This window comes from Hyperolius riggenbachi, chromosome 6, assembly GCF_040937935.1.
Source record: "Hyperolius riggenbachi isolate aHypRig1 chromosome 6, aHypRig1.pri, whole genome shotgun sequence".
In the NCBI taxonomy this organism is placed as follows: Eukaryota; Metazoa; Chordata; class Amphibia; order Anura; family Hyperoliidae; genus Hyperolius; species Hyperolius riggenbachi.
Genome location: NC_090651.1, coordinates 201,151,445 through 201,167,507, shown reverse-complemented (window position 1 = coordinate 201,167,507; position 16,063 = coordinate 201,151,445). Strand labels below are relative to the sequence as shown.

The window sequence follows — 16,063 nt, the reverse complement described above, 5'->3', positions numbered from 1 at the left end:
CAGCAGCAGCAGCACAGTAGTAGTAGCACAGCGTCATAGTGCTGGCCAAAAAATTAAATGCACCCGGTGACCCGGGCAGTGTGAACGCAGAGTGTAGTAGCGACTGAGTCAGGAGGACAAAGCGGGCGGTCAGTTCAGCAGCTCAGAAGGAGGACCATGGCAACTTACTGGTAGTAGTACCATAACACCAAAAAATTAACCAAGGTAGGCACTAGGCAGGTAGTAAATGTCTTTATAAAGGCAGGCATAGTTAACAACAGCACATGCAGCAGCCACTTCATGTCCCCCTGTGTCCGACAATAGGGGCCAGGAACTCACCTTCCACCCAAGCCTGGTTGATTTTCAGGAAGGTGAGTTTGTCCACAGAGGCGTGGGAGAGCCGAGAGCGCTTCTCTGTTACCACGCCACCGGCCGCACTAAAGCATCTCTCTGAGAGGACACTGGAAGGAGGGCAGGATAGGAGTTCCAGGGCGTACTGGGAAAGCTCGCTCCAGATGTCCAGTCTCTTGACCCAGTACTCCAAGGGGTCCACGGGGCTGTCGGTGTCATTGAGCCCGCTGGATGACCCCATATAGTCAGACACCATGGTGGTCAGTCGTTGCTTGTGCTGGTTGGTGGTGGATGCTGTGGCGGGCACCTCTGTTCTGGGCTGCTGCACTGCATACAGGCTCTTGCTTAGGCTCTTCAGGTCTCCGGGGCGCCAGTTGCTGCTGCTGCTGCTGTTGGTTGTTGTTGTGCTGCTAGTGGCAATGGCAGGCACCTCTTGCTGGCTTGGCGGAGCAGTTACAGTGGGGGTGGAAGGCTGGGGGAATGCTTCCAGTAGTCTGCGCACAAGGGCCTCCTTCAACTCCCTTGTGCGTTGCTCGGTGGTGGATGGCGTCATTAAGTCTCCCAGCCTTCCCTTCAGACGGGGATCAAGCATCAAGGTAATCCAGATGTCCTCCCTTGAACGCATCTGGATCACCCGGGGGTCCCTGCGAAGGCAGCGCAACATGTGCACAGCCATGGGAAACAAGTGGGCCCTGCCAGCAAGATCTTCCTCGTCCTCGCCATTGTCCCATAACGCATGCCTGTCCTCTTCCTGTGCCATGTCGTTGTCCTCCTCAAACCGCCATCCACGTACAACGCCAGCTGCACTCTGCTCCTCCTCCTCCTCCTCATTCAGGTTAGGGACCTCCAACTCTTCCACTACCTGCTGTGAGCCCTCCTCTGAGCTGGACTGTGCTGCCATCTGCTCCTGTTCTTTCAACTGCCTCAGGGCTTCATCCCCACGCTCAATTAAATTGTCCATTGACTGCTCCAGTAGACAAACCAAGGGCACCCACTGGCACACAGAGGCCCGCTCCTCACTGACCATCTTGGTTGCCTCCAGGAAGGGACTCAGCACCAGGCATACTTGCTGCATCAGTGTCCACTGAGTGGCAGTAATCATGGGGACTTGCTGGTTGCTGGGGACACTTGGGTCTAGCATGTAGGCCCTAAGAGCCAGCCTGTGCTGACACAGCCGCTCCAACATGGCCAGAGTCGAATTCCAGCAAACTGGCATGTCGATGATCAGCCGGTGTTGTGGCCTTCCATACTGCTGCTGTAAGGTGGACAAGAGTGCAGAGGCAGTGGCTGACAGGCGGAAAAAGCGTACCACCGCCCGGGCATCCTGCAGCAGCTCGCTCATCCCCTGGTAGGTGCGCAAGAAGCGCTGCACCACAAGATTGAGCACGTGGGCCAAGCAGGGGATGTGCTGGAGGTTTCCCTGCTGCACTGCTGCCACCAGGTTGGCCCCGTTATCGGCTGCCACATACCCCACTTCCAGGCCTCTGGGGGTCAGCCACCTCCGCTCCTGCTTCCTGAGGGCGGCCAGGACGTTGGTGGCCGTAAGCCTCTCCTTCCCCAGGGTCACCAATTTTAAAAGGGCTTGGCAGTGCCGAGGCTTGGCGCTGCTGCTGCCGAGGCGGGCTTGCTTTCCGGGTGCTGAGGGAGTGTCGTGACAGGACCCTTCTGCATCCCCCCTGATCCCGCCTGGTGGCACCACTAGCTGGGCTGATGCGCTCTTGTCCTCCCTCCCTTCCATCAGTGTCACCCAGTGGGCCGTAAAGGACAGGTAGCGACCTGTCCCAAATCTGCTACTCCACGAGTCCATGGTCACGTGGACCCGCTTGCCCACAGAGTAGTCCAGGGAACGGGCCACGTTTTCCACCGCAAACTTGTGGAGTGCTGGGATCGCGCTCTTGCTGAAATAGTGGCGACTGGGGACTTGCCACTCGGGGATGCCAAATTGGAGCAGCGTCCTGCACCAGGGAGTAGGGAAGCAGCTGTGATGCCATGGCCCGGGCCAGCAAGCCATTTAGTTTGCGGATCCGCCTGTGGCTTGGAGGCAGAGGCTTGGTCAGACCCTGAAAGGTGTCGCTCAGCAGGGTCTGACGACGCTGGGATGCAGGGGAGACAGAGGAGAGAGACGAACACTGGCTGCCAGCCTCAATGTCTGTGTCCTGAGCAGCCGAGGTGGAAGAGCGCTTGCGTGCTACTACTGCTGCTGCTGTGGGGGATTCACGACTCTGAGGGAGGGAGAATGCTGCTGCGCTGGTGGGCCTTCTGCTCTCAGGAACCCCTGCCAGCAGTGCCTGCTTCCTCTTAAAGTCCGCATACTCGCGGCAGTGGCGGCTTCTCAGGTGGCCCTGGAGGGATGAGGTACCCATCTTGCTCAGACTTTTCCCACGGCTCAATCTTTTGCTGCATAACCTGCACACCGCATACCTTTTGTCATCAGTACATTCCTCAAAGCAATCCCACACTGGTGACTTTAATTTACTGCGGCCCCCACTAGCAGAGGGTGCAGAGGAGCAATGTGTGGTAGTAGTTGCCGGGGGTTGCATGGTGGTGGTGCCGGCTGAAGCAGTGTCCTGTCTACTTCCTCCATGCCCACTGCTGCCGATGCCCCTGCCCCTGCCTGACATATGGCGATATCCTTGCCTAGGCCGAGGTGACTCGTCATCCTGCTCTGCCTCTGACCATTCTTCCACGGACTCAGCAGGCTGCACATAGTTAGGGTCCACAACGTCGTCGTCATCATCAGCAGCATCATCATAATCCAGCTCTTCCTCTGACTCCCCCGCCTCCTCTTCTGTCCCTACATCCCCAGACACAGACCCCTCTTCTTCATCACCAGAACTCAACAACGCTTGTGATTGTGGCCCGATCTCAATCTCTGCCACATCAGTCCCCAGTAAGTCCTGAGCTTCTTGCATCAGCAGGTTCCCAGATGCCGGACTGAGGGACAGAACGCTGTCATCCTGGGAGGGCTGCTGACCAGTGGGTGCTGGGGTGGATGTCACAACAAGCGTGGGATGTTGGCTGCTGCTGCTACTGCTTGGAGTGGTGCTCACAGTAGAGGTCTGGGAGGAAGTCATGATGTCCATGAGTACGTCAGGTTCCATTTGCTCAACCACCACACGGGGACCAGAAACTTTAAAATATTTGGACAATGGCGTCCGCTGACTCGGCCCAGGCTTTGCTGCCCCCCTTTCTGCTGCATCACGACCACGTACAGCTGGGCGTCCTCTCCCTGGACGTGGAGCAGTCCCAGAAGTGGCTGAGGCAATTGAACTCCCTTTCCTCTCACCCTGCGAAACCCTGCCAGACATGTTGCTAGTAATGAATCACTGGATGCAGTGGGCACAGTACAAGGTCACTGAAGGATGCAGTGGGCACAGTACAAGGTCACTGAAGGATGCAGTGGGCACAGCAGTGGCCACTGGATATACAACTAGGTCACTGAAGGATGCAGTGGCCACAGTACAAGGTCACTGAAGGATGCAGTGGGCACAGCAGTGGGCACTGGATATACAACTAGGTCACTGAAGGATGCAGTGGGCACAGTACAAGGTCACTGAAGGATGCAGTGGCCACAGTACAAGGTCACTGAAGGATGCACTGGGCACAGCAGTGGGCACTGGATATACAACTAGGTCACTGAAGGATGCAGTGGCCACAGTACAAGGTCACTGAAGGATGCACTGGGCACAGCAGTGGGCACTGGATATACAACTAGGTCACTGAAGGATGCAGTGGGCACACAAGGATGTCACACTGTTTAATGAGATGCTCATATGCCAGCGAGCGAGCGAGCAGTGGGCACTGGGCACGGCACAAGGTCACTGACAGAATGAATGAACAGCGCTGGCAGAGAGTGGCGGCGCCGGCGGTGTGACTGGCTGCCTGCAAATAGTACAAGTGTATAACTGTCACTGGAATATACAAGTGAACACTGCAGCTGCACTAACCTGCCTGCCTGCACTCTACACACAGATAATCCCCACTCCCACTACACTGCAGCACTGAACCTGCCTGCACAGCACTACACACAGTTAAATAATCACTAGACTCCCACACTCCCACTACACTACACTGACTACAACTAACTACAGCAATCACTCACTGACTAGCTAACTGTGTACAGTATAAGAGCAGTGTTAGCAAAAAAAACGCTTTGTTTTTAACACAATAAATGCACTTGCTCAAACAACAATGGCCTGGAGATAATCCTCTCAGCACCACAGTCTAGCAAGGACAGAGCTTTTCCATCATGACCGCCGCTTTATATTCAGGAGGGGAGGGCATAGCTCCCCTCCTGTGATTGGTTGCTAGGGCCTGGCTGGGGCACTCTGATTGGCCTGCAATGTGTCACTTCCGCATAGTTTGACGCATTTCCGCAAATCACGACTTCAGCACCGGGTTTCACGAGCGTGAATGCGGATTTCTGTCCGCATTCACGCGAAGCCGAAGTAGATTTTCGTGGTTGAAAATCTATTCACGGATTTTCGTGTCCGAGGCGGAATGCGTCAAAATGGTCGTGAATCCACGCGTAAGCGTGATCACAACCTGGCGGTGAGCACCACTGGTGTCAATTTGTCAAGATAGCATCTCTGACTTCTGTAAATAAGGAATGTGAGAAGGGGAGGGGGGAACATGGCAGCTTCTATGTCAGGAGAGATTCCAGTGAAAGAGAATGTGCGCAGTTCCCTTTAAATAATCGTACTCAATGCCAAGCCGCTGCAGCTAAAGCTAACAAAATTTTGGGATGCATTAAAAGGGAAATAAAAACTCGAGATGCTAGCATAATATTGCCCCTGTTTAACTCTCTAGTAAGGCCACATCTGGAATATGGAATTCAGTTCTGGGCACCACATTACAAAAAAGATATTGCAGTTTTAGAGCAGGTGCAGAGACGCGCAACAAAATTGATACGTGGGATGGAAGGTCTCGCTTACCAAGAAAGGTTAGATAAACTGGGATTATTTAGTCTAGAGAAAAGACGCCTTAGAGGAGATCTAATTAACATGCATAAATACATCAGAGGGCAATATAATAGCTTGGCGGATGAGCTTTTTGTACCTAGGCCTTCTCAAAGGACTAGAGGACATGATCTGCGCATGGAGGAAAAACGTTTTAGCCATTTATTTAGGAAAGGGTTCTTTACAGTAAGAGTGATTAAGATGTGGAATGCATTGCCACAGGAAGTCGTTATGGCAAACTCTATACATGCATTTAAAGGGGGCTTAGATGCTTTCCTTGCGTTGAAAGACATCCATGGCTACAATTACTAGGTAATGCCTAATGATGTTGATCCAGGGATTTTACCTGATTGCCATCTGGAGTCGGGAAGCAATTTTTTCCTTTTGGGGCTAATTGGACCATGCCTTGTAAGGTTTTTTTCGCCTTCCTCTGGATCAACAGGGATATGTGAGGGAGCAGGCTGGAGTTGTACTTTGTACCGGTTGAACTTGATGGACATATGTCTTTTTTCAACCAAAATAACTATGTAACTATATAACCAGGGGCGTAGCAATAGGGGGTGCAGAGGTAGCGACCACATCGGGGCCCTTGGGCCACAGGGGCCCTCCTTTAACCACAGTATTAGCTCTCTATTGGTCCTCTGCTCAAAATAATCACTTCTATAGATACTTTGAATAGTAGTAATCGCTAACAAATTGCTCCCCATCGCGCCTCTTGCACCTCTGACACTGTAGTTGCCATTTGCAGGTTTTGGGGCGCCGTATCAATTGTTATGTATAGAGTGCTTTGGGGGCCCCGATGTAAAACTTGCATCGAAGTCCACAGCTCCTTAGCTACGCCACTGATCATAAGCACATAACTCGCATTGCTGAAAACTTTATTGGCGTGTATTAAAGTACATACCACGATTAACATAACACACATAAGTTACCATAATGACATATGCTATATTGTGCCATCTCAGTCTAAAATTCCCTGAGACTGAGATGGGCTGACTTTAACTGTGCAAGCAGTGTCCACCTGTATAGTGATTAGCGATCACACCAATCAGACAATGTTCCCATTTAGAGCTTATGAAGCCCTGGTTGCCGTTGTACTTTGATGGTGACTGCCAACACATTTCATCTTACAGAGTTCTGTTCATAACTTTTCCACTGCATAAAATGATCTTCACTGGCCAACTATGAACTGAATGAACCAGCATCATAAAATGTGCAAAGCACTTATGGCTGCCACTGCCATCCTCTCCTGTTTATGTCGTGCCTTTAGGTCCTCCAGGAGCTTGTTGTTTGGGAAAAGGTTGTCATAGCTACCACTGGTAATTGCTCGTTCCTCACTTATGACCTCTTTTTTTTCAGCAGATGTTTTGGGTTGTGGCTGTGGCCGAGGTATGTTCTTAGCATACTCTAGGCTCTGCAAAAAAGAAAAGGCATCACTTGAAAAAACTTGGGGAACACATATAATAATCTCTGTAGTTTCAAAATGATAAGCTCCAAAAGTTTTTTAATAACTTTTCAATTTATTGGCAATTTTATGTATCACACATTACAGCACTTCACAATAGAAAGTTTGGTTGATAAATTGGCAATTTGTATATCACACATTACAGCACTTCACAATAGAAAGTTTGGTTGATAAATTGGCAATTTGTATATCACACATTACAGCAGTTCACAATAGAAAGTTTGGTTGATAAATAAAGGATCAGAGTTTCTTATATTTTCAGCAAATCATCTCCTGTTACAGCATTACTAACAGGTAATTACTTCTGTATCACATGAGGTTTCTTTAAACGGAACCTGAAGTAATAGGCATATGGAGGCTGCCATGTTTATTTCCATTTAAACAATACCAGTTGCCCGATGTTCTGCTGATCTTACTGGCTCAGGGACGGATCTAGAACAAATTGCGCCTGGGGCAAGGTCAGGTTTTGGCGCCTAAACTGCCATTCCCCATTCAGTTTTGGTGCCTAAAGGTCAGGTTTTGGCGCCTAAACTGCCATTCCTCATCCAGTTTTGGCGCCTAAAGGTCAGGATTTGGTGCTTTGGTGCCTAAAGGTCAGGTTTTGGCACCTAAACTGCCTTTTCCTATCCAGTTTTGGCACCTTTTTAAGAATTCAACAAACTGCGCCTGGGGCAAGAGACCCGCTCACCCGCCCCCCCCCCCCCCCCCCCCCCTAGATCCGTCCCTGTACTGGCTTCAATAGAGTGTGAATCACACACCTAAAACAAGCATGCAGCTTATCTTGTCAGATTTTTGGCAGAAACATGCATGTTTCTTCAGGGTCAGACAGAGAATCGCCAATGTGTATTGTACAAAATTAAATAAATATATCAGTCTCCATATCCCTCTTACTTTAGGTTAACTTCAAGCCTCATGATACAGATCCCTCATCCATCCAATGGTAGAGTGAGGAGTCTCTTAACCTTCCTGGCGGTAAGCCCGAGCTAAGCTCGGACTATGCCGCTGGGCCGATTTACTCACTTTTTTTTTGCACTTTGCTAGCTGCGTGTGCATTCCAATCGCCGCCGCTCTGCGCTCGATCGCCGCTGATCGCCGCGTTGTGCCGCCCCCCCAGACCCCGTGCGCTGCCTGGCCAATCAGTGCCAGGCAGCGCTGAGGGGTGGATCGAGACTCCCTTAGACGTCACGACGTCCATGACATCGTGACCTCATCCCACCCTGTCGCCATGGCTTTGAACGGGATTTCCTGATCAAAGATCGCCAGAGGCTATCATGTAGCGAGCCCTAGGCTCGCTACATTATTAAAAAAATTTTTTTTTAAATAGTGCTGCGCTGCCCCCTGGCGGTTTCTAATAGACCGCCAGGAGGGTTAATAGCTATTGCAGAAGAGCATAAGGGGGTCTGACTGAGGCTAACCTGAACTAGTCCTCCTATATTTAATGAAAGTGCATCTTTTTCTTCAGATGGATAATGCAGTGATCTGGTAAATAGTTTTGTGGAGCTCAGTACCAGTTCACTATAGAAAACTATTAGTACTGATTTTGTTCATGGAATGCAACCATCGTTAATGTTTGAATCCTGCAACTTGAGACACCATATTGATGTCCCTGGTAGTATTAAAGGGACAAGAATATGGGAGTAGTTGAGTACAGAGAGCATGAAGTTTCAACCATAACAAGCAGAATTGTGGCTAAATGGTTATTATCTCTCTTTCCTGGCAATGTAGCTGGAATGTCATGTTTCATTCCAGGCCCTTTTCCACTACTCCACCCCGTGCAGAGTAGCAGTGGATTTGCTCACCTGATCGGAGGGTGCCTACAGTGATCAGCGGCTTCTCCTCTCCTTCAATGTCGCCCTAGTTCTGGTTTATGCTGATCGTGCCATTACACGTGACCGGCACTAGGGGAAGAGTGAGGGAGAGGAGAAGCCCTCAGATCAGGTGAGATGTGTCCCCACTGCTACACTGCATGGGGGAAGGCGGGGGGGAGCTGAAAAGCAGAGGAGGACACAGGAGACAAAAGAGGACACAGGGGCTTGGAGGAGGAAACGGGAACACATGAAACACAAAGGGGAATGGAGGAGGACACAGGGGGACAAAGGGAGATGAAGGAGGACACAGGGGGACAAAGGGAGATGAAGGAGGACAAGGGAGGACAAATGAAAACATGGGGGAGACACAGGGGGACAAACAAGGATACAGTGAAACACAAAGGGGGACAAGGGAGGACACGGGGACAAAAAGGTGGATAAATGAGCACACAAAGGGGACTCAAAGGGGAATGAAGGAGGACACGGGGGACAAAGGGAGCAAAAGAAAACACGGGGAGATACAATGGGGTATGAAAAAAAAACACGGGGGTACAAAAGGAGGATACAGGGTGGACAATAGATGACACAGGGGAAAATAAAGGGGCATGGCAGAGGACACAAGGGGCACAATAGAGGACACAGGACTACACAAAGGGGCAGGGAGAAGGACACGAGGGGGACAGAGGAGGACACAAGAGGGACAGAGAAGAATGCAAGGGGGACAAAGGAGGACACAAGGGGGACAGAAGTGCACATATAGTGGACACAGGAGGAAACAAGGGAGACATAGGAGGACACGGGGACACAAGAGGCACAAGGGGGACACAAGAGGTACAGGGGGGACATAATAATTGGGGGAGAACATCCACAAACAAGACGCCCCTGCACCATGGATGCGCCAGGTTTAGTATACTATTTTTTTCCTTGTTTTTTGTCCTCTGAACCGAGGTGCATCATGAGTGTCTTGTAGTCCGAAAAATAGGGTATTCCCTGCACTTAAAAAGCTGTTCTGTTCCAGGAAAGAGTTTAATGGCTGTAATTCCTTATCAATGAGGCTCGCGCTATAGTCCAACTAGACTGGAGAGAAACTATTACTTGCATACTTGTATGTTTAACTCTTTCAGGCACAAAAAAAAAAAAGGACCATTGCCCAGTTATTTGTATACTTAGCACTGTACATACACCTGTCTAAGTCATCATATCACTTGTCACCTTACATATACTTTTAGATAAGATTTGCAGTAGATCAGTGGCCAAAAGCAGGATACCAGGGTAGTTAAATATGTACGGTTAATGTGCCATGTTTCTGGTTGCAAGCATCTCCCTTACAGTCTTAGAACAAACAAGGGTCAGGGTCAGGGTGGAATTCACTGGAGACATTTTGTGTCCAAGTTTTCAACTAGAAACTCCACCATCCTACCTTCCTTAAAATTGGATTGCTTCTGGGACAAGCAGCAGATGGATTGTACCCATGATCAATACATTCAATACACAAAAATATAAAGGTTACATTATTCTACAAATGCCCTCTCTTTAATATTATTATACTATTGTCATGTTGTAAATATATATATTTTTTTGTCTACTGCTGAAGCTGTTACTGGGTTAGTTCTTACAGGGCATTGCTGGATTTAAAACCACCAGTCTATCCTGTGGGAGAATCAACTGTCCCTATAAATAAGGCTAATATTTGACATACAAACCAGCATCCATACTTATATGGATGCTACATCCCTATAAATAAGGCTAATATTTGAAATACAAGCCAGCATCCACACCTACATGGATGCTACATGTCTCCAGTTATTAATGCATTGATGACAATAGGGCTACTACTGCTTAGTAATAATACTGAGCCACCTTTATTCTCCTACAAGAAAGGTGAAACAATACGTGACAGGGTTAGCAGGGTTGATCTGTCAACCAGGAAACAATGTATTGGTGATCTGACAAGGAAAAGGGGTACTTTTCCCTGTTTGGAGTGTAATTGCTGCCATGCAATTATAAAAGGCGCTTCTGTTGAACATCCATACTCTGGTGTCAGAATAAAGATTAACTCAATGTATACATGCAACAGCATGTTTGTTGTTTATGCCTTGAAATGCCCTTGTGGGATGTTCTATGTGGGTAAAACCACCAAAATAGTAAAATCTAGGATTCAGGAGCATAAGGGTGACATTCGTGGTTATAAGCCAGGAGAAAAAAGCTGTGACACCCCAGTAGCCCGACATTTTTTTGAATGCGGACATAGGGTGTCACAGTTAAGATGGCTAGTTTTGGACCACGTACTACCGCTGCAGAGAGGTGGGAACAGAGACCGGATTCTCCTACAGAAGGAGGCCCGGTGGATGAGAAAGTTGGAGTCCATCAACCCCAAGGGGATGAATGAAATGTTCAGCTTGAAATGTTTTTTATGATGCTGTATTATGTGTTACTGACTTAATTTCTCTCTCTCTCTCCAATCCCCAGGTATTAATGGGACACACACCATCGTGATTGGTTGGGGGTGTCGGTTGGAGGGTGGTAAGATGGATCTGTGGTCCAAATATTTGCAACAGAAGTTTTTCGCAGTATTGTCTGTATTAGGTTTACCCAGGGCAGTTTCTAGGCTAAAATGCACCCAGGGCGAGGGTGTAAAAATTGCGCCCCCCCCCCGCGGAGCCAGGTATAGGTGCCCGCAGTATAGGTTAGCCAGGTCCAGTTGCACTCAGTATAGGTAGCCAGCTATAGGTTCCTGCTGGTATAGGTAGCCAGGCATAGGTGCCCAAGTATTGGTTAGCCAGGTAGGTGCCTCCAGTATAGGTAGCCAGTATAGTTGCCCCCAGCATAGGTTAGATAAGTAGTTGTCCCCAGTATAGGTTAGATGGGTAGGTGCCCCCAGTATAGGTTAGATGGGTAGGTGCCCCAGTATAGGTTAGATGAGTAGGTAGCCCCAGTATAGGTTAGATGAGTAGGTGCCCCCAGTATAAGCTAGATAGGTAGAAGCCCCAGGTATAGGTTAGATAGGTAGCTGCCCCCAGTGTAGGTTACATAGGTAGGTGCCCCAGTATAAGCTAGATAGGTAGGTGCCCCCAGTACAGGTTAGATAGGTAGGTGCCCCCAGTAAAGCTTAGATAGGTAGAAGCCCCCAGTACAGGTTAGATAGATTGGTGCCACCAGTATAGGTTACATAGGTAGGTGCCCCCAGTATAAGCTAGATAGGTAGGAGCCCCCAGTAAAGGTTAGATAGGTAGCTGCCCCCAGTATAGATTATATAGGTAGGTACTCCCAATATAGGTTAGATAGATAGGTAGGTGTCCCCGACCCCCACATAATGGAGGTCTTGGGTGGTAGTTACAATACCACCACAGACCCCCACTCAGTGCCGGTTAGCACTGACGGGCTAACAAACCTCCCTTAGTTAGTAAGCACCCCACCCCCAGTGGCACATGCAAGTCCTCCCAAACCCCCTCAGCCAGAGAGACCCCCCCAAGTAATTGTGTCACAGCCACCCTAGAACCCCCCAAATGGCCCATACAGGTCCTCCAGATTTATATTATTTAATTCACTGAGAAACCAGCATGACTGACATAATTTATGAAACTGAAATAGAAAATACATGCAGCTCACAATAAAACAAAAGTTTCGTGTGCAATACTAGACAATACACTAAGTTGCACAGCATTGCTTTAGGTAAGATTTCCATCTATTATTGTGTATAGCATTGTTTGTGTGAGACATGCAGCCTTGCCTTGACTGTCAGGGCTCTGCATAATGTCACAGTCACACACAGTAAGCAGAGGAATTCTGTGCCATCTGCTCCTGGCTGCAAAGGTCATATACCTCCGGAGCAGACGACACAGTCTCACAGGAATTACACTGGAGATTTATACCTGGCTGGCTGGCTTGAAAACAAAAATAATGCGGACATCCTGGACAGAGCAGAACGCAGCTTTTTGTCCTGTTGCTGCTTCTGCCTGGTTTTCTTCACAGAGACAGAGGGGTGGGCTCGGTCGGCTGGCTGCCTACTCTCATTGGCTGGAGAAAGGCACCAGCTGAAAAATGAGAGGTACTGATTGGAGGGCGGGAGGGAAGGGAGAAAAAAAAGTAGCCTTATGCTTCTCACACAGTGCAGCCGCCGGGGACCTGTCTGCTTATATCTGCTGTGCACACGTGTGCACAGAAAATAGTGTAAACACTGAGCGGCTCCCTAGCATTGTCCTCCATCCTGCGCCCACCTTCCTTCACCTGCTGGCCTGCGCTCAGTGCAGTCGCACGGCCCACACGGTGGTAGAAACGGCCCTGGGTTTACCTAAGATGCAGTAATTTGATTTGTTAATCAGGTTTACCGAGGTAGACGGATATAGTAATGCCTCTGATCAGTGCCCTAAGGGGTTAACAAGACTTTGGACTGTGTGATGTCAGTGATCAGCTGACTAGTCAGCTGACAAGATGGAGGTGGTCCAATTTAGGGTGTGGTGGTTAGAAGTATGTATTTATTCACTGTGTGCCATTCAATGTATGTACACCTGATGAAGGGGATATGCCCCGAAACATGTCGTGTATTACTGGGATTTGATAAAACGCAAGTTTGAAGCCAATTGAGTGCCTCCTTCGTATTTCCTACATTGAACCGTGTGTGGAGTGGTGACCCACAGAGGGATTGTGCACCGGCAACATAGACCTGACTAGGCCTATTCCACAGGGACTCGCTGCAGTTTGCTTGTTGTGGCTAATACTGCTTACTCTTAAAAAATGAACCTAAATTGAGAGGCATATGGTGGCTGCCATATTTATTTCTATTAAAATATCATTTGCCTAGCAATCCTGCTGATCTCCTTGGCGGCAGTAGTTTCTGAATAACTCACCTTGTTGCCATTTTGATTTCAAGTGGACCTGAAAGAAAACTTAGAAAAATCCACCCTGTATGTATTTAAAGTTATGCCTGTCTAATTCTCCCTCATCTGTGGCTAATCACAAGTTTTAACTTGATGTATCAGCTGTGTCAGCTCAGTAATCTTGGCAGCCAGGGCGGATCAGCTAGTTTGCAAACACAGGATGTTAACCCCATGTCTGAAACCAGGAAGTAGACACACTGCAGATTTATTGCAGAATTTCTGTCTACAAATGTATCTAGCTTAACCAATTGCCGACCGCCCACTGCACAGAGGCGGCCGGCAAGTGGATCCCGCAAGGACCGCCGCATGCACAGAGGCGGCGGTCCTTGTAGGGGCATGGAAGGCGCGATCGCTTCATTCATGACGCGATCGGCCGCCGGCGACTGGCTCCGCCCCCCTCGCGCTGTAACCCGCCGGCCGTTCGGAAGCGCCGGCGGGTTACTGACACCCGGATCGCCGCATACAAAGTGTACAGGCTGTCTCCTGCCCTGGTGGTCCCAGTGTCCGAGGGACCACCAGGGCAGGCTGCAGCCACCCTAGTCTGCACCCAAGCACACTGATTTCCCCCCCCCCTGCCCCCTGATCGCCCACAGCACCCCTCAGACCCCCCCCCCCTGCCCACCCCCCAGACCACTGTTTGCACCCAATCACCCCCCTAATCACCCATCAATCACCCCCTGTCACTATCTGTCAACGCTATTTTTTTAAGCCCTAAACTGCCCCCTGCTCCCTCCTGATCACCCCCCCATCCCTCAGATTCTCCCCAGACCCCCCGCCCAGACCCCCCCCCCCCCTGTGTACTGTATGCATCTATCCCCCTGATCACCTATCAATCACCTGTCAATCACCCATCAATCACCCATCAATCACCCCCTGTCACTGCCACCCATCAATCAGCCCCTAACCTGCCCCTTGCGGGCAATCTGATCACCCACCCACACCAATAGATCGCCCGCAGATCCGACGTCAGATCACCTCCCAAGTGCAGTGTTTACATCTGTTCTCTACCCTAAACACCCACTAATTACCCATCAATCACCCCCTATCACCACCTGTCACTGTTACCCATCAGATCAGACCCTAATCTGCCCCTTGCGGGCACCCAATCACCCGCCTACACGCTCATATTGCCCTCAGACCCCCCCTTATCAATTCGCCAGTGCAATATTTACATCTGTTCTTCCCTGTAATAACCCACTGATCACCTGTCAATCACCTGTCAATCACCCATCAATCACCCCCTGTCACTGACACCCATCAATCACCCCCTAACTTGCCCCTTGCGGGCAATCTGATCACCCACCCACGCCAATAGATCGCCCGCAGATCCGACGTCAGATCACCTCCCAAGTGCAGTGTTTACATCTGTTCTCTACCCTAAACACCCACTAATTACCCATCAATCACCCCCTATCACCACCTGTCACTGTTACCCATCAGATCAGACCCTAATATGCCCCTTGCAGGCACCCAATCACCCGCCTACATGCTCAGATTGCCCTCAGACCCCCCCTTATCAATTCGCCAGTGCAATATTTACATCTGTTCTTCCCTGTAATAACCCACTGATCACCTGTCAATCACCTGTCAATCACCCATCAATCACCCCCTGTCACTGCCACCCATCAATCACCCCCTGTCACTGCCACCCATCAATCAGCCCCTAACCTGCCCCTTGCGGGCAATCTGATCACCCACCCACACCAATAGATCGCCCGCAGATCTGACGTCCGATCACCTCCCAAGTGCAGTGTTTACATCTGTTCTCTACCCTAAACACGCACTAATTACCCATCAATCACCCCCTGTCACTGCTACCTATCAGATTAGACCCCTATCTGCCCCTAGGGCACTCAATCACCCGCCCACACCCTCAGAACGCCCTCAGACCCCAGCCCTGATCACCTCGCCAGTGCATTGCTTGCATCTATTCCCCCCTCTAATCACACCTTGAGACACCCATCAAGCACCTCCTGTCACCCCCTAGCACACCTACCCATCAGATCAGGCCCTAATTTGCCCCCATGTGGGCTCCTGATCACTCGGCCAAACCCTCAGACCCCCTTCCGATCACCTCCCCAGTGCATTGATTGCATCTATTTTCCCCTCTAACCACCCCCTGAGACACCCATCAATCACCTCCTGTCACCCCCCTAGCACTCCTATCCATCAGATCAGGCCCAATACAACCTGTCATCTAAAAGGCCACCCTGCTTATGACCGGTTCCACAAAATTCGCCCCCTCATAGACCACCTGTCATCAAAATTTGAAGATGCTTATACCCCTGAACAGTCATTTTGAGACATTTGGTTTCCAGACTACTCACGGTTTGGGGCCCGTAAAATGCCAGGGTGGTATAGGAACCCCACAAGTGACCCCATTTTAGAAAAAAAGACACCCCAAGGTATTCTGTTAGGTGTATGACAAGTTCATAGAAGATTTTATTTTTTGTCAAAAGTTAGCGGAAATTGATTTTTATTGTTTTTTTTTTCACAAAGTGTCATTTTTCACTAACTTGTGACAAAAAATAAAATCTTCTATGAACTCGCCATACTCCTAACGGAATACCTTGGGGTGTCTTCTTTCTAAAATGGGGTCATTAGTGGGGTTACTATACTGCCCTG

At 49.6% G+C, this 16,063-nt stretch overlaps 1 protein-coding gene across 1 annotated transcript in view; it reads right to left on the bottom strand.

Moving 5' to 3' along the window:
* Window positions 1-6,149: 6,149 nt before the first annotated feature.
* JHY (junctional cadherin complex regulator) overlaps window positions 6,150-16,063 on the bottom strand; it is a 250,608-nt gene continuing 240,694 nt past the window's right edge. Inside the window, exon 8 of the mRNA XM_068240301.1 lies at window positions 6,150-6,702. Coding sequence (XP_068096402.1) covers window positions 6,493-6,702 — 210 coding nt within the window. The 3' untranslated portion in view covers window positions 6,150-6,492. The remainder of the gene's footprint in view (window positions 6,703-16,063) is intronic.